At 37.8% G+C, this 19884-nt stretch overlaps 1 protein-coding gene across 2 annotated transcripts in view; it reads right to left on the bottom strand.

Annotated features, from left to right (window-relative positions):
- Positions 1–19884, bottom strand: part of LOC143035773 (6-phosphofructo-2-kinase/fructose-2,6-bisphosphatase 1-like) — a 117238-nt gene that overhangs the window by 2948 nt on the left and 94406 nt on the right. Inside the window, exon 11 of one of the 2 annotated variants that reach the window (XM_076202714.1) lies at positions 13955–15470. The exons of the other annotated variant lie outside the window; for it this stretch is intronic. Coding sequence (XP_076058829.1) covers positions 15294–15470 — 177 coding nt within the window. The 3' untranslated portion in view covers positions 13955–15293. Of the gene's footprint in view, positions 1–13954; positions 15471–19884 lie in introns of those variants that run through there. 2 annotated transcript variants of the gene reach the window in all.

Genomic DNA, 19884 nt, shown 5'->3' with positions numbered 1-19884 from the left:
TTGTCTTCTAAATGCACCCCAATGACGCTCCCACCCATTTTCAGATTTGTGAAATGAAAAAATATATATATATCACATAATTTATAGTAGTATTGATTGGCAAGCCTGATGACAAATCCTGCGTAAACTTACCATGTTCTATATATGAAGCCATGTTCGTAGATCAACACTGCATGCGAGTTGAATTTGGGTGCCATATATGTGTAAGTGCAAGATTCTCAGTTTCAAACATTCAACCAAGGGCAAGTGTCAGTGTTGATTTGCTTAATTTTAAGAATATTTTTAAAGTAATCTGTGACTAGGTTAATACGTTTTTGTTTACAAATTTATTTATTCATTTACTTGTCAAATTCTGCCCTATTCGTGGTGCTCATGCACTAGCTGCCGCTAAGCGATTTTATTCAGCCGAGTGACACCTTCCACGAACCACAACTATTACGGATTCGTCTGATTTGGAAATATGTTTAAAATCTTAGTAAGATATTCAGTGAGTAAAAAAATGTTATTCAATGAAAAATAAAATGTGAATTAACGTCACCATTTAGATGTTAAAAATGTTAGGAGTTTTGCAAAAGAAAAAACAAAACTGTTTTCGAAGTCGCTCGTACAAATCCGTAAATATCTACTGTATACATACATATATATAATATATATATATATATATACATATATATATATATATATATATATATATATATAATATAAATATATATATATATATATATATATATAATATGAATATAGATATTATATATATATATATATCTATCTATATATATATATATATATAAAAAATTGCGACTTATAAGAGGGAAAAAATATGCAACTCTTAGTTTTCTCATTCACCTGGCCTCCGTTTCTGTTATAGATCATAGGTTTGTCTATGGCATGATGGGAATCATCTTGGCTAGCAACGGCAACAGAACTTCTATTTTGAAATATTTATCACCACATATTTGAACTCCTTGAGCACTGAACAGTTCTAAGAACTCCTTTAATTACTGCAATATCGTTTACAATATCAATGTAATTACGTGGTTTAGCACGTAAAAGCATGCCAAACATTTAGCAGACAAAGTTGTATATTTTTAGAAAACCTTGAAGAATGAACAGTTGCCGGTGAGGGTATTATCATATATTAAATCCTATTATGTTTCTCAATGTTGTTACATGGCATCCTTAACTCATCCATTTAGCATACTTGGCTGCGTTTTATGCCCTACTACCTTGGTAATTCCTTATATATATGATTCACCATTGTCTTGGATCACGTGTTGGACTTGTGATCGACTGCTATTACCCTCCCGGAAGAGAGCTCAGAGCTCATATATGACAGATCTCTGGGTAAGGCTGTGACCTTCCACGTACACACACCCAACTCCCCGTCCACGACAGTTGGAGTAACGACTCGCAGCACAGCGATACTGAAATTATTTCATACCTGGGCGGGATTCGAACTCGGACCGCTGTAGCAGCAGTTGCGAACGCTACCATTGCGTCGTCGATTGTGTGTGTGATTCACCAGTCTTGGATAACGTGTTGGACTCGTGATCGACAGCTATTTCCCTCCCGGAAGAGAGCTCAGACCGATATATGGGCAATGCTGTGACCTTACACGCGCACACATACACCCAACTCCCCCGCCCACAAGAGTAACGGCCCGCAGCGCAGCGATACTGAAATTATTTCAGCCCTAGGCGGGATTCGAACCCGGGTCGCCGTAGTGGCAGTCGGGAACTCTAACCTGCGCCACGAGTGTGTGTAATTTCGCAATTTACACTTTCCGTGTCACAAAACAAAATGTAAATTTTACAATCGGGTTAGCCGGGAACGACCAGTGTGAACCGCCATGTTGTGACGTCATGGCCGCCCGCGAAATTTGTTTACAGTACTTCCGTATTGCGCCGCTCGCTATCAACTTCCATGCATCTCCTAACATTTGTGGCACTTTTAAGCTTTGACCGAGACGGGGGACGGACGTCAGGGATGGTCCTTCTTCCGCAAATGGGTGTTGGGTGGGTGGGTAGCCTTGGCTGGTTGCTTCTTTATAAATTGCTAAAAAAAAATTGGTATATAGGTAGAAAATTTCTTTAACAATTCTTTGGTGGTTACGTGTGCTTATCTCACAAATAATCTGAAGGTAATATATATATATATATATATATATATATATATATATATATATATATATATATATATATATATACACCCGGTACACGTGTGCGTGTGTGATTCACCATGGTCTTGAACACGTGTTGGACTCGTGATCGACAGCTATTACCTTTCCGGATGAGAGCTCATATATGATCGATCTATGAGTAATGCTGTGACCTTACACGCACACACACACTCAACTCCCTGCCCACAAGAGTTGGAGTAACGGCTCGGGGCGCAGCAATATTGAAATTACTTTAGCCCTGGGCGGGATTCGAACTCGGACGAGTCACTCGGAATTCTTGTATGACTTGAAACTTATTTCCGCTCAAAAGAAAAAAGAATGCGGATCATTTCTCACATTTGTAATCCCTCATTCGCTGGTGGCATAACCTAAAACGTTTCAATTTCCAACAAAATGTCTCCATCGAGCGATTCTTCAGTCTCGATTGCGATGGCATGGAATTAAAAGTTGTTTGTGGTTGAATGATATCAATTGATCGCTGGGAACCATTCAGTGTAGATGTATAATCTATCCCACGTGCACATACTAGCTAATTGCAATATCATAGCGGAGGTGGGTTGAACGCGATATTTCGTGTAGATGTATGTAATTCGAGCATACAAATATAAGAAAATCGTACTCAACTTATATCTCTCTTGATAGCGCATTGGTTTAAGTCACTGTAACTTTGTTACGGGTTAGCTGGGTTCGAATCCTCGGCTCGTCCACGTTTCAATTTCCAACAAAATGTCTCCATCGAGCGATTCTTCAGTCTCGATTGCGATGGCATGGAATTAAAAGTTGTTTGTGGTTGAATAATATCAATTGATCGCTGGGAACCATTCAGTGTAGATGTATATATATATATATATATAACAGCGTGCATGCGGATACAGCAGGGCGTCTATGTGTTTATAATATAATGCATGCTGACAAGCTTGTCTAAATTTTACTTTTCAAAGGGACCAAGAAATGTTTGTTCTTCAATATAGAAAACGAATGAATAAGAAACTTGCAGCTATCCTCAGAATTATTCCTTCCATTTCACCAATGTTCTGTTTCTAATTTGTCTTTTCGAAGTTCTTGGTTACCGCATTTGCTGAAGTCTGAAGTGCTGTATTAAGCATTTGGAATTCATAATGGATTACAAGCGTCATGGTGATATTAAAATATTATTACAAGATAAAAATATGAACTTTTCAAATTTATATGTAAACTACCAAAATGTAATAGTGATAGAAATGTTTAATAAATTAAGTTACAAATTTTTTGTTATATATATATATATATATATATATATATATATATATATATATATATATATATATATATATATAAGTAAATTTTGGTCATCTGAACTTTAGGTTTTATGTGTAAATTCTTTCACGTCCCAAACCAAATATTATTATTTTTTTAATGTTTATGACAGATCCAAATTTTATACAAACAGTAAGCTAAAGCAAGCTCAAACTGTTTCAGTTACCAGGCTAATAAACACATTAACGATATGAATATGTCACTCATACATGCAAAAAGTGGGAAAAGACATTCCAGACTTTGATCAAATGTTTTTTTAGCTTTAAATTTGACACTCCACAATGGCGACCCAACCTTATATGATTAATTATCTGCATGCAGCTTAGCCATAAGTTTAACAACCATTATTTTTATTTGTGTACTTTTAATGTACATATTTCTATCAAGTCGTCGATAATCATTATTTTACTTGTGTATTTTTAATATACATATTTCAATCAAATTGTTGATAACCAGCATTTCTGTCATTGGTAATACCACATCACATCCTTAAATATTAATCTTTTTTTTTATCTACTTATTGACTTATTACCACTCACTTATATATTCACTGCCCTATCTATTTACTTAGGTATTTTCAACTGGATAGATAGGGGGGCCTGGGCTAGATTACGTTTGAATTTTGTTTCACTCATACATACATACATACATACAATACATATTTTAATGGCCATTTCCCCCTTACCAGGGAGGTAGCCAAAATAACAAAGGCGTAAAAACCACTTCCATCCATTCCATCCTCACATACTCCACACATACTTCCTCCCCCCCTCCCCCATCCACTCCCCCTCATGCATCACAGCATCATCCATACACAACCATTCTCAATTCACCCCTATCTTCTGTCCTCTTCCATCCTTCCTCAACAGACATTCCCCTCCTTCCCAATGCCCCCTTTTATCTATTCATCTCATCCTAGGTCTCCTCCTCATATTCACTCCTTCCACATCTTTTTTCACTCATTCTTTCCATGCATCTAAACCATCCCAATACTCTTTCATCAACCCTATTTCCCAACTCCCTTTCCACCCTCGTTCTCCTCTTCACATCGTTTCTCACTCTATCCAACCTAGTATCCCTTATCATATTTCTCGGGCACCTCATCTCAACTAATCTAGCATCACAACACAAACCTCATAAAAGCCACTAACTTATCTATGTCAGTGTTAGTTTATACCAATTTTTTTACCTTACCTACTAAGCATCGAAGTGTCCAAGTTGACATCAGTAGATTTCTGGACTTAGTCAATCTTTCTATCAATCTTGCAATAGCAGTAGCACTAACCATGCTTTGAACAAGCAAAAGCTACTAAAGAAATCCATGCTGGGTGGATATTTCACTCTAAGTACATGCATGCACAGTGTAATATAATTATGCGCTATTTAAATGTATGTACAAGTAGAAGTTTGATCCAACAGAATATTTCAACCAAAGCCATTTCCGGTCAAATTTCCAGTAAATCTAACTTCCATTTTACAGCAGTTAATATAAGTCAAACTATGGATTTTTCCATAATAGCTTTCGAGATAACATTATGTACAACATGACAATTTGCTCAATATAATGGACTTGAAAAAAATTGACGACATCTTTTGGATATTATCATAAAGTACACAAACTGTTATCATCATAATGAAGTTTCCCATGAAATTTAGAGGATTTACGACAAATATTTTATTATAATAATCAATTCACTGCTAAAAGTCTCTCTTGCAGAAAACCTGCAGCCTCCAAGTAACCGACAACAGCCACCAGCTAGACCCATAGATCACTTACAGAAGAAATAGTGTGGTGTTGTCTCCATGGGTTATCGCACTGGGCTATTTTCCTCCCACATCCTACCTCCAGCCTCCATTTCATTAACTATAATATGACTTTGATTACAGAAATTTAGACTTCACAAAGAACATTTCAGCAGTAGGCTGTCTTATGTTCATATAGGTTCTTAGTTCATCACTCAAATTTGTTGTATATGACAGATAGATAATTTGATATTCGGAGATTTGGAAAATAAAATATTGTAACCTATGTCGTTTTAACTTAAACAAACTCTCAACAGTCAATGCTGGTGAAGCCCTTGGAGACCTCATGTGATAACCCCTTTAGGATTGTTCATGTGTAGCAGTGTGATACGAGATGTTTAGTTCCTTATGTGTTGTCATTGCATCCAGGGCAGTTTGATTCTGTGACTAGGCCCATTCTATGTTGGTACGGATTCAATCCTCAATGATGTCCTGAACACAATCATGAAAAAGTGGTTCTTGTTCTCTTTAGAATGATTTTTCTGTGAGGGCAACGTTTGGGGAGTTTTGGTGAAATAATGAGTTTAGTAGTCTGCTATGAAGAGCTTGTTTACCAATCCAAATGCAGATATGTTTTTGTGTGGATTCATAGTGTGGTACAGGTAGGCTGTTGTATACATTTGTGTAACAAGTTGCTGGTGTGGTTTCCTTGCTACATTCAGCTGGTAGCTCTTGTGTGACATAACGACATGGGTAACAAGGTCCTGGAGCTCCAAGCAAACTGTACACCCATTGTCCTCAAATTATATTCTATGGGGAGGATCCTGGTTTCCACGCGATGGCGTCCTACTGGGATGGCCCTGGTCAGTCCTGCTAAAACTTTTGTATACATTATCCATAGATGGCTTTTTGTATTATCATATTGGAATTGCCCATCAATCCATTAAATCAACTTTCCAAGTACACATGGAGTTACATTAAACCAAGTTTCTACTACATATACATATACAATGTGTGTGTGTGTTTCCATATATATATATATATATATATATATATATATATATATATATATATATATATATATATATATATATATATATATATAATCATGATAATAAATGTCTCAAGTTTCACTGACTAGAAACCCATAGCCTCACAGTGGCATGTAAGTGCTCAGGCCTCACATTGGTTTGGGATGAGAGAGCATCATAAATTCACGGAAACCCACTAAATTCTGAAGAATGTCAATAAACAGGTTTCCATATAGATGCATCACTTCCTGGAGTAGCCTAAATGATGATATTATAGCCCCAAGATAAAACTATAACAAAGTTCTCCACAAGTTATGATAGTTGTAGATAAAGAAATGGAACCTAGTAACTACTTTCCTGTAAATTACAATTAGGTAAATACAATAATTAGGCAAATACAGTAATGTTTCAGTGTGTCATGCTGACCTGAATGCAGGTATGCTGGTACAATTCCTGCACGTAAACGAATGATTTTTCTCCTGAGTTGATTTTCTGGGGATTTATAGAGTTTGGGAGTCTTCCAAAGAGTGCTCATTTTGTGATTTGAGTACATATACATTTTTGTACACATATGAAGTATTAAGTGTAGTTTGTTGTAGATGCTTGAGTAGAATACTGTTTTTATGTTAGGTGTGGTTGGCTGTGCTTGTGTGAGGTGATTTAAGCAGTGATGGGCAAATTAGAAAAAAAAAAAAAAAAAAAAAAAAAATTAACTGTTAATCAGTTAAATAGCCCTGCTAAAGTTATTCTGCTAATTCTGCCATTAAATTAACTGTTAAATCTTATGACATTGCTTGTAGCTGAGTCTGAGAACAGTCTGAAGCAGCTGGTGGTGAAGTCTGGAAGGGTATGTGTGAGAGAAGAAAGCTGAAACTGAATATGGAGAGAAGGTGGTGGTGGCGGTGGTGGTGGGTGAGAGATGAATTTACAGGAAGACAGAAGTGGACAGTTTTAAGCATTTGGGGGCATTTGTGACCATAAGTGGAACAGAAGAGGAGGAGAATTATGCAGGAAAGGAGAAGTACAGTAAGTGTCTGTAGGGGGATGGAAAGCATTATGAGAACTTTATATCAGGGGATGAATGCTAAGAGAAGGTGCATGAAGAAATGTTTATGCTCAAATCACTGTACAGAGATGAGATTTAGAACTTATGGAGGCAGAAAGGAGGCTAAATGTGTTTGAGATAAAGTGTTTGAGAAATATAATATGTGTTATGAGATAATGAGAAATGTGGAGGTAAGGCAAAATGTGGATTGGAAAGAGAGCTGTTGAATATGGTAGATCAGTGTTGAGATGGTTTAGGCATATGAAAAGAATGAGCGAAGAAAGACGAGCAAAGAGAGAGTGGAAAACAGAAGTAGATGGAGTAAAATTGAGAGTAAGACCAAGGATGGAATGAAGGTGCACTGAATACAAAAGGAATGTCTGTTCAGCAAGGAAGAGAGAGTACAAATGAAATGAGTGAATAGGGAGTCGTTGCAAGTCGATGAAGAATTGATGGAGCCTGAAGGGATGTCCTTGCCTGCTCCATGGATTGAGTGGGTGGGGGTGAGGGGAGGAGGGGTTTGTCATACACTGAAGTACTGAAGGTACACCAGCTCCAGCTGTCAGGCCTTGACGTAGGAGCACTATGTCTTACTGCAGTGCCTTTCACCTGAATGATGTAGGGGAGAACACATATGACGCTTTATTCTCCAGGTGCTGGATGGGAGAGGTGACAAATGGGTCAGAGTGTGGGACATGTGTATGCTTTGACTCGACCACCCTCCTTATGTTGGATGAAAAATCTTTTGGTAAATAGAACCCTGAATTCACTTATCCAATAGTTCCTGGGATTTAGCACCTTGGAATATTTTCTGAACCAAAGGCAACCTTTTATCTGCAACAGTCACATGCCATAGGTGACAAAATTGATGAGTGTCTTGTCCACATAAGCCTGGAAGATGCCAGCACCCAGTGCTTATGTTTTATGACTTGCCAGTACACAACTAGTGAGGTTGCTAGACTGGACTACCTTTTTTCTTGGCAATAGATGGAGAGGATCCATCATAGGAGACTTAGACTGAAGAAATGACTCTCCTTGCCTTAATTTGGTGCTCCCTTGTGAGCTTCCTCCACTTCTGTATAGTTGACAGATGTGGTTTTTAATGTTGCTGCTCTTGTGGGCCAATAATCTAGTATTTTTTTTTTTTTGGCAAGCAGTCCTTATGTTGAAAAATATCTCTGGTGATCTCTAGTTTTCTGTAGGATACAAACTTGTCAAGAGGCAGTCAGGGGTTCTCGGATAGTTAAGTCATTATCCACCTCAGCCTTAGTGACATCAACCACATTTACCACATGTTCCTGACTGTCCAGTCTGTCCTGGTAGACTTGAGTCTTCCTTACAGATGGACTCTCATAATGTTCTTGATTGAGATGCCATTACTAAGGTCTGTGATCACTCCACAGTCCAAAGTTCTGTTAAGATACAATCAACTATAAATCTATTGATCTGACAATTAAAAGATGTTATAAAATGTTTCTGACCCAAAGGGACCTGTAACAGAAAATATATATTAACAGAAATCATAAATAATTAATGGCTTATCATGTTAAAAAAAATAAAAAATAAAAAAAATATATAAAAAAAAATTAGAGGACTAATGATTAATGTTTTAATATTATCCACCAATGAATGTGATGCTCAGAGGACTCTTGTTCTCTTATGTTCTTGTGTCTGGGAAGAATTTTGATTTCCGAGTGTGCATATTCTATTTGTGTTGTTTGGTGCAGTAAGTAATTATTCTTACCAATCTATAATGTGTTGTTTGTAGGCTGTCTTTGTTTTCTTCATTGTTGGCTATTTTTCTTATAACCGGTTTATATACAGTGATTTGTTTTCTTCCTGCTATTCAGATCCTGTGTTTGCAACTGTTCTATATACGTTCAATTTCTTATCTGCCTTCCCTGTGAGGTCTTTTATGTGAGGGGCAAAGGACAAGCCTACTGTAAGGCCAAGAATTTTTATCCAGTAGGAAAGGCTGACAATTTCATCTGATCACTAGGTGCTTTTTAGACTTCAGAGAAGATGAAGACATTATGGCAATGACTCAATCAATCTCTTACCCCAGGTATCTCTTTTAGAAACCTGTGGCCCCCCAGGTAATTGACCATGGCTATTAGTTCAAAATTTGACTTTTTTCATGTATTATGGCCGTTTTGCTTTCTTGCAATTTATATATATTTTTTGTGGGTGGGTTTGATTTCTTTTCCTGAAGGTTCTATGGTGATCTTTAAGGGAAATGATCTGAAGGAATGTTGTGCTTTCCTATATTGTTTAACAGTCATGTGAGGGTGAGCACATTGAATGCCCGGATAAGTATTTCGTTGATTGCATTGAATAGGTTGTCTATTTGGTGTTCTCTAAAATTTATCATTTTTAAGCTGGGGAACTAGTCTAGATGTTAATGTGGTGTGATGTGAGGGTTCTTGCATTGAAGTGTGCATTTATCATTCTTATGAGTTGCTCAATCGAAAGGATTTTGGTTTCTCAAAGTCAACGTTTTAATGGTGCTTTAGTCCAGTCTGTTATTATTCTTAAGGCTTTAGTTTGTGTTGTTTGTTGGTCGCTGGCAAGCATGGACACCATACAAACTATACAAAATAAAGCATTGTGAATACAAAATGAATACATACAGTACATACCTCCCTTACATGGGAGGTAGCCAAAGTCAAAAGGTATAATTCCACTCCCACCCATTTCATTCCCACCTATTTCACCATTTGTTTTAAACAAAATAAATAACTGAGAATAATAACATGGCGCATCAGAACCATCTAAAAAAAAAAAAACATCTCTACACAGAGACCAAAATCAACCTCATAGAACATACATACATACATGCCAACGGCTTTTTCCCCCTTACGAATGAAACCGCCAAAGTCATAGGCATAAATGCACTCCCACCCATACCATCCACACATCACTCCCATTCACCACCCTCCCTCCCTCTTTTCTTGGCACCTCCTGGATGATGGGTCATCCCTGCATCTCGCCCACTGCCCTGGGTCAGAAGCAATATAGCAAGACACAACACATCCACAGCAAGGCTGCTTCATTTAATCAGCAACCCCCCCCCCCCTCCATCCCCTCATACAGAAACAGTGAAGGCAGGGAGAAATCCCTTCGGGCTGTGTCAAAATATCATTTACACATACTCATCCTCCCCATTCCTCACCCACTCCCTTCCATGCATTACAGTATCATCCATACACAACCATTCTCCACTCACCCCTACCTTATCTTCTCACTTCCTTCCTCAACACATTCCCCTCTTCCCAATGCCCCTTTTACCCCATCCATCCATCTCATTCTTGGTCGCCCCCTCATATTCACTCCTTCCACCTCTGCCTTCCACACTTTTACTAATCTTTCTTCACTCATTCTTTCCATGTGTCCAAACCATCCCAAAACTCTTTCTTCAACCCTATCTCTCAACTCCCTTTCCACCCCTGCTCTCCTCCTCACCTCCTTATTTCTCACTCTATCTAACCTAATAACCCCTACCATATTTCTCAGGCATTTCATCTCAAACACATTTAAACTCTTCCTCTCTTATGTTCCATGTTTCTGCCCCATACAGTGCTGTTGGCACAATCATTCATTCATACAATCTCCTCTTAGCATTCATTCCCAAATGTCTATTTCTTATTACACTTTTTAATCTCTCAAGGCATTTACTTGCTTCTCTCAATCTACATTCTATCTCCACTTCCACTACTGCCTTTCCCATCACATTTGCACCCAAGTATCTAAAGCTATCTACTTCCTCCAGTCACTCTCCCTTAATACTCACTTCCAATTTGCTGCCATCCTCTCCCCTTGTACATCTCATCACCTTACCCACATTTATCATCAACTTCTTTCTTTTGCATATAGCATGGAAATAATAAGAACAATCATCTCATTACATCACACAACCAAACTGAATACAACAAAAAACTACATCAGCAGCATGCTACTCAAACATCAATAACCTACAACTGCACTACACAACCCATCCATACAAAAACACATTCACACTCAGATCACAAAACAAGAGCTGACTATCAACCTCCCTATTCCATTAAAGCCCTCTAGACATTAGCCCCACAGTAAAATCCCTCCCAAAAGAAGCAAAAACCAGACTAGCATGCCCATGTTCACATCACCATCCAGCAATAAAACATTACGGAAACAACACAGAAAGATATGGCTCTAGATCATTCAATCCATTGCCCCTGGTCTCTCTTGCAGAAGACCTGTAACCTTTGAGAAACCAGCAACACCCTCGTGGTGGGTCCACAAGTCACTCAGGGAAGATATATTGTGTTGTTGTCAAGGGATTGTTAGTGTGGGGTATTGCAGTATAGTGTTCTGTGTCCTCAGTGGGGTGGTTGTATCTAGGGCAGCTTGAATCTGTATCCAGGTCTTTTCTGCATTGGTACTGTTTTAATGCTGGATGGTGTCCTGGGTGCAAGTGTGATAGTGTGGTTCTTTCCAGATGTTGGATTTTTTTTTTCTATGGAGCTTATATCTTGAGGTTGCGGGTGGAGTATTGAGTTTGGTGATCTGTTTTGCAGGGCTTGTTTGGTGACCTGAATGTGTGTATGTCTCTTTGTGTGGATGTTCTGTATAGTACAGGTGAAGGTTGTTATAAATGTTAGTGTACTATTGGTGATTTTCTTTTGTTTTCTTCTCCTGGTGGTGTTTGTGAGATATAGTGCAATGGGTGTGTGGTGTTAAGGGTTCTGGAATAGAATTGCATTCCTATAATTTTCATGTGGTGTTCTAAAGGGAGGATTTCAGTTTCTGTATGCAAGTGTCTAATTGGGGTGATTTTTGTGCAGCCTGTTATTGCTCTCAGTATTCTATTCTGTAAAGTTTATAAGTTGCCCCTTATGCAATCATCACACAAAAGAAACTGAATACTTCAACCTATACTACCCCACCCTTGCCATACCCAGACAACAACATGATATTTCCTCCTTGAGTGACTTATTGGCCAATCCAGTGGCTGGAGGTGCAGACCACAGGGTGCAGACCACAGACCACATTTGATCTCTCTCAATTAACTTCAACAGTAGTTCCTTCATCTTATTACATAAGGACAGCTGACATCGGATGACTGCTATCCTCATACTAGTATAAGCCAATGATAATAATAGTCCCACACTAATATAACAAATCCAAATCCAAAGTTCCTTCACAGGGAGATCTATTGGAGGGCCTAAGGATCTATAGTGTCGTTCATTGGTATTTTGAAACATTTATCTATGGTAAATGTGGGATTGAATTTCCAATCTTTGAAACTTATGGTAATAATTTATTATATATTACTATGCTGTGGATGCATAGTTAAGTGTAGTTATTGAGTTGCATATATGCAGTGGTAAGTATTTCTGCTGCTCTAAGAATGCTCAGTTTATCATTTGTCTTTACTGTGAGGTCTTTCATGTGTGGAATGGGGATCATGTCCCGTTGGAGAGAGTGACTATTTAATTTGATCACTGAGTAACTCTTAGGGTTGTGATGATCAGGTTAGCAGCGTCACGGTGAGGACTTCAGTGCGGATACAGACATTCTATCTTGTATCAGACATAATCCTAGCTTAGTATGTATGTTTTCTACTGTTATTTTGTAGTTACAGTGCTGATCTACTGTTCTTGAGTCATCTGCATATGTGAGAACTTTAATGTTATAGGGAGGTCATGTGAATATGTTAAAGAGTGTCTCAGCAATCCTTCTTTTTCTTCTTCTTTATTTTTTATTTATTTATTTATTTAAGAAGGCTCTTTTGAAATACTCTGCTGGTGAGGAAATTTTGTCACAATTTCTTGTTATCATCATGCATTTTAGTTTCCATGACCCCTTTTTTCTTTCCTTTTTTCTTTTTACAGGATGTGTCAAGGGACTGTCAAAAAATTAATTTATATTCATTGGCACCATTACTGTTCTGTTAGGTGGTACTTTCTTGCTGAAATCTTCCAGTCCTTGCTGGGTGAGGTTTGTGAGTAGTGTGTTGGAGGAGTTGGGGCCTTGTTGATTTGGCATGGTAGATGTATATACCTAATTGCAAGTACATGAATAGAAGAAAAGAGATGCATGTGGAATCTGTGGACATGAAGAAAGATAAAGAAAGAGATGCATGTGAAATCTGTGGACATGAAGAAAGATTATAATAGGGTAGTTAAGAAAGAGCTGAAGAAAAAGGGAGTGTCCATGTATTTACCTAGTTGTAATATACGGGAAGGGAGCTATGCTCGTGGTGACCCGTCTTTGTATCTCTCCGGATCAAGTTTTATTTCAAAATCTTGTAGTGTTTGCACATACTGTTTCGTTGTCTAATTTGTTCCATGTATTTATCGCTCTGTGTGGGAAGCCTTGGGCAGTGAAGAGCATGTATGAGGAGATGATGATCTGTGTCTACGTCTGCAAAGCTAAAACTGGTTCAAGGTGAATGGGGAGGGGTGAGTGCATCATGATATGGTATCATTACAGTGCTGTCTCATTAGATATGTTCTGGTGAAGACAGACCAATAGCTTTTGGCTCTACAAGCCTTCTCTTCAGCAGAAAAGAAGTATTAGCATCTGCACACGCAGAGAGACACAAGTCCTATATTAATCTTGGTCTCTCCAAATTACACTAACTTATCTATAGAAGGCATAAAATTGAATATATACATATATGTGGACAGTATATATTTATACACACACTCACACATATACATTTACACACATAAACATGAAAGTTTGATAACGTATTCATTTAATTGTTCACATATTTTTTAATCAATTATCTGCTAGCTGCAAAGCGAGACGGTTAGGCATAGGAGAGGATTATGTTCGCTCCTTTCACTCCCATCACAACCACAACCTTTCACTCTTTCATGTGGACAATTACACCTTGTTTCTTTCCCAGCAATATTACCAGTTCCTCCAAATGAAACGGGTCATTGCCTTAGTCTATACATGCTTGACTCACTCTCCTATCCATGAATATTTTTTATTGTTCAACTTCCTGATCAAGAGCTCCTAGTCACTCCACAAGGCAAAATCAATTTACTCTACTTCCTGTGGAATGCAACTGGTAAGCAAACCCAAGATCAGTGAATGGAGTACTAGTATATATGGGGAGTGCTCTGAAACTCCTATAGTGTGCAACACAGAGCTTAAATCCTCCATCCAGTTCCTTTAATCCCTTTAGGATTATGACACATTGAAGTGAGGCCCCAGTTAAGTGGGGCAAGGTAGCCCAAGAGTCTACAGCACTTGATTATAGAAATGAAAGGCTTCATTCCTCTTTCCACGTGGCTGGAGATTCTCCAGTTCCCTGGATTTTGATAGAGTTGATACAGCTATTCTGAGTAGTGGCTACGAAGTGAGAGCTCTATCTAGGCCTCATCCTAAAGACTTCCCCCATTGCAACAGGAATTGGTGCTGGGGTTGAGGCCTGGGATTCTGACCAGGGATCTACTGGATAGGGTTGGTTATCTTTGTCCTGGGAGCTACACATCAACAACAACAAAAACAACAACAATAAAAACAACAACTATGAGCTTATATCTTCATTCACACAATCCACATATACCTTTTCTCTGCTCTCACTACTGACACCACCAATGCATGCATCCTCTATGGATATCGGTTCTCAACCATTCTCATAACATTACCAAACCTTATTCAAGTTGGCCTATTTTACTTTCTCCCAATCCCATCTATATTCCCAGTCCATTCATGAATCCTATCATTCCTTGTTTTGACATATTTCTAATATTGCATCTCACTGAAGTAAGATGAATTTTTTTTTTTTTACCTTAAAAACAGACCATAACTCAAAAAACAATTATACTTAAAAATCAAATAAGCATTTTTTTTTTCATTTACAAAAATACCCTTTCACCAACAAACCTCAAAACAAGAAACATATCATGTAGAAATACAGAATCTGAATTCCATGTCCATTTTGCAAAGTGGAAGTGTTCTTTCTTCAGTTAGAAACAAAAGCTTGTGTAATGTGTGATAATCATATAGCGCCCCCAACTGCTCCCCTCGCTGAGTCATTATTTCTGACTCTTGGATCAGCAAGTCTCACTCCCTGTACAAGGCCCTGCACAACATTAACAGCAACACCATCAATGATGTTATTCTCGTTGGAAGCTCCTCTCATGTCCTCTTCTTTACCTTCATCACTGCGCGTAACCTACAACAGTCACAAATAATGGTCTTCATCACCAGGGGTGTCTAATAGATAACAGATCCTACAGCTTGAAGAATCATAAGTTCAAAACAAAACAGCAACAAAATGCATGCCAATTAAACAAGACCTTAGATTTAATGTAAATCATGATGAATCTGTGATGAAACAGATTCAATTACAGACTGATACATATAATCAATGACTACCACATGAATGATTTAGAGATTAGTTCTGAACTTTCTGATTCTCAGCTGTAAAGGTTTGATAATAATGCATAACCTTGCAAAAGTAGAAAATGAAGTTCACATGTGCAAAAGTATACAAGGCATTTGAATAGCAGTATTAATATCAAACTATCATGAAAAAAAAAAAATGGAGAAAAAATCTTACGTTCTACCAAATCACCTAAAAAAAAAAAAAAAAAACCCACACACAAGAACTCATCCCAAGCAAACATGCATAAACATATACATCTACCACCATAATCCAATTCTGTTAAAAAAACACATATGCACCCACACAAGAAGCCATAAAAGCATTTCAAAGAAAGCCACTTAACCACTTCGGTATGATGACGCCTACGTAGGTGTCATGAGGCACGAGTGGGTACACAAAGATGCCGGCATCGGCGTCTTGACTATATATTTTTTTGCAGTTGTACATGAGTTACCCCTGGATTCTGTGAACTGGTTTGATCACATTTTCTGTGTTTATTATTACTCAGAATAAAAGAGAACACGTAATACAGCAGTGACTTTATATTTCATAATGTGAATAGTGTGATGAATCATACATATGGCAGCCGATGCTGCATGCGGAAATTTGACTCGTACTGAAGTGGTTAAAACAAAACAGAAGATGTTATGCATAACAAATTATATTCATCACCATTCAAAAGAAGCTCACAGTTCCTCAAATATGACTTGGCCACATATATAAACTACTTCAGACCATTTGCACAAATTGTAATCCCCTACTTTATTACACCAGCAGCTCCCAACCTCAAGTCATAACACAAATTAGGATAATGGAAGGTTTTGACCCATGGAACGAACTCACATAAATGTTTATGTAGAATCAATCAGTTACAGCTTCAAGTTTTACTAACTGGATACCCCATAGCCCCACGGTGGCTTGCAATGGTCCTCAAAATTTCCCACAGATCTCCCTGGGAAGTAATATTGGACTGTTCGCTGTGTTGTATCAGTAAGGGACTAATTCTACGTCACCAGTTGAAAGTGGTAGGGGGAGAGGAGAGCGGTTGTCAATCATCAACTCTCCACACTTGAAAAAGTGTAAGAAATACAGCTGAAGTTGATAAAGAAAGTTCTTGGTATTCGTCTGGAGACTGAGTGCCAGCTGTACCTCCTGATGGAGGTGGGGTTTTACAAGTTTTGAAAATGGTCAACTTTGCTGTCCATCTTGCAGGACCACCACATGCAGGTACATCATTTGTCCCTGCTTAAATAGACTTTGTAGGAAGTTCTGATCATTTAATTAATTAATGTCTAAAATACCAAAATTGATAGCATATGCCATACATGGTTGATCAAAATAGTTGAAAAAAAAAAAAAAAAAAAAATCTGGCATTGGCCAGAACAGAATCTTTAAAAGAGCCAAACTTGTTACTAAATGGTATGTTTTGGATGTGCTGTGTCTTGCTGCTATGCTTCTAACCCATGCTGAGAACAGGGATAACCATAAGGAGCTAAGATGAACGGGAAAAGGGTGAGGGATAAGAGCAGGATGGGTAAGTATGGGTGTACACCTTGGCTGGCTACTTCCCTTGTATGGGGGAAGAGCTCCCTGTCATATAGATAAATAAATAGATGTTGTAAAGGGTAAACTGCAAAGGCAAGCTTTTATTTTGTTCCAATCACTGATGTAGCATAATCAAATTATTGCAATCAATCCATCCATACAGGTAACTGTCCACAGTAACCAGTTCAACCCTGTGAAGAGATTTTGTGTTGTTGTCTGGAGTGAGTGAGTGAAGGACAATGTTGAATTAGGTGCTCTACTTCTTCCCTATAGTGGTTGTATCTTGGCTAACTGATGTCTGTTGCCAAGCTGATTCTGTTAGTACTTTTTTAGTGTACAGTGATGATCTAAACACAGGTATGCCAGTGTAATTCTTGTCTATCTTGGGATTAGTTTTTCTGCTGGGTTGTTTTCTGGGATTGGTTGGTCAAGAATAGAACATGACAGTTTGTTAAAAAGTGTTTGTTTTGTGATCTTTGTATTCATCATATAAGGAAGGGAGAGGGCAAAATGTAGGCAAGTGGAGAATGGCTGTAAATGGATGAAGAGGAGTTGCCATGTTTCGAAACAGCGAGGATAAACCAGCTTTAGCTTTCACACCCTGCTCAGGAGGTGCTGTGTCTTGCTGTATTGCCTCTGACCTAAGGAGTGTGGTGAAGGACAGGGATGACCCATCCTCCACAAGGAACCAAGTTTGGACTCTGAATGGAGTTTAGGATGTGTGTATATTTTGACTTCAACCACCCACTTTACAAGGTTGTTTGTATTTACCTAGTTGTATTATACGGGAAGGGAGCTATGCTTGCGGTGACCCGTCTTTGTATCTTTCAGCATCAAGTATGTTCTTAAGATCTTGAATAGTGTTTGCACACACTGCTTCTTTATCTAAATTATTCCAGGTATCCAGTACTCCATGTGGGAAGCTATTTTTTTTTCAGATCTCTTCTATAGTTATCCTTTTTTAGTTTCTTTTCGTGTCCTCTTGTTTTTCCATTGTCCCATTTTAATAAATCATTCCTATCTAAGATTTCCATTCTTTTCATGATTCTATAAATAGTCAGCAGATCTCCTCTTTCTCTTCTTTGTACCAGAGTTGGTAATTCCAATTTGGACAATCTTTGTTTGTATGTTAATTTGGAGAGAGTTGGTGCCCCAACTTTGTTGTTGCTCTTTGTATTCTTTCTAATTTCTTCATATTCTTTTTAGTACTGGGTGTCTATAGTATTGCTGCATACTCCAGTTTTGGTCTTATTAGTGTAACTAATATTTTTTTTAATCATTTCCTCATCCAAGTAGTCAAATGCCACTTTCATTGACCTTAATAGGTTGAAGGTTTCTCCAACTATTTTATTGATATGTTTGTCCAGTGTCATGTCTTTGCTGATTATTACTCCAAGGTCTCTTTCCAAGTTCACTTTTTTGACTTCTTCACCAATTTTATAATTTCTTGATATTCTATTTTTATTTTTTCCAAACTCCATTATACTACACTTCTTGATATTGAAGTTCACTTCCCACTTTTGAGTCCATTTCCAGATTTTGTCCTGGTCTAATTGTAATGATTCACAATCCTCCTCTGTTCTTACTTTCTTAAGTATTTTTGTATCATCTGCAAAGAAATTCATATAACACTCCACTCCTTCATCCATGTCATTTATATATATGGCAAACATGATTGGAGCCAATACCAAACCTTGCAGGACACCACTTATCATTTCTTCCCAATTCGAGTATTTGCCTCTAATTACTACCCTCATTTTTCTCCCAGTCCAGAAGTGTTCCAACCATTCCAATAATTTTCCTCTGATGCCACCTATTTATTCTATTTTTCTTATCAGTTTCTCGTGTATTTACCTAGTTGTACTATACAGGAAGGGGAGCTATGTTCATGGTGATTTGTCTTTGTATCTCCCTACATCTAATTTGTTTTTAAATTCTCGTATGGTGTTTGCAAACACTGTTGTTTACTCCAATTTGTTCCAGGCATCCATCACTCTGTGTGGGATTTTTTTTTTTTTTTTTTCAGATCTTCTATATCCTTTTTGAGTTTCTTTTCATGTCTCCTTGTTTTTCTTTTATCCCACTTTAATAAGCCTTCTCTGTCGAGGACTTCCATGCCTTTCATGATTCTGTAAATGGCCAAAAGATTGCCTCTTTTTCTTCTTTGTTCCAGAGTTGGCTGTTCCAGTTTAGACAATCTTTGCTCATATGTCAATTTTGAAAGTGTTGGGGCCATCTTTGTCATTGCTCTTTGGATTCTTTCTATTTTCCTTATATTCTTTTTTGTACTGGGTGACCATAGTGTCACAGTGTACTCCAATCTTGGTCTTATCAGTGTGACTTGTATTTTTTTTGCCATTACCTCATCCAAGTAATTAAAAGCTGCCTTTATTGATCTTAGTAAATTGTAGGTTTCTCTAACTATTTGGTTTATCTGCTTGTCTGGGGACATGTCTTTGGTGATAATTACTCCTAGGTCCTTTTCGGAACCAACTTTATTTCCTTTGCACCTATTTTACATTGTCCTGATATTCTTTTTTTACTTTTTCCAAATTCCATTATACTACATTTCTTAATGTTGAAGTTCACTTTCCACTTTTAACTTTTCACTTTTGTCCAGGTCTCTCTGCAGCAATTCACAATCTTTTCCCATACT

The sequence above is a fragment of the Oratosquilla oratoria genome, chromosome 19, assembly GCF_046742065.1.
Source record: "Oratosquilla oratoria isolate Oo_2021 chromosome 19, ASM4674206v1, whole genome shotgun sequence".
Taxonomy (NCBI): domain Eukaryota; kingdom Metazoa; phylum Arthropoda; class Malacostraca; order Stomatopoda; family Squillidae; genus Oratosquilla; species Oratosquilla oratoria.
This window is presented reverse-complemented; position numbering and strand designations above follow the sequence as displayed.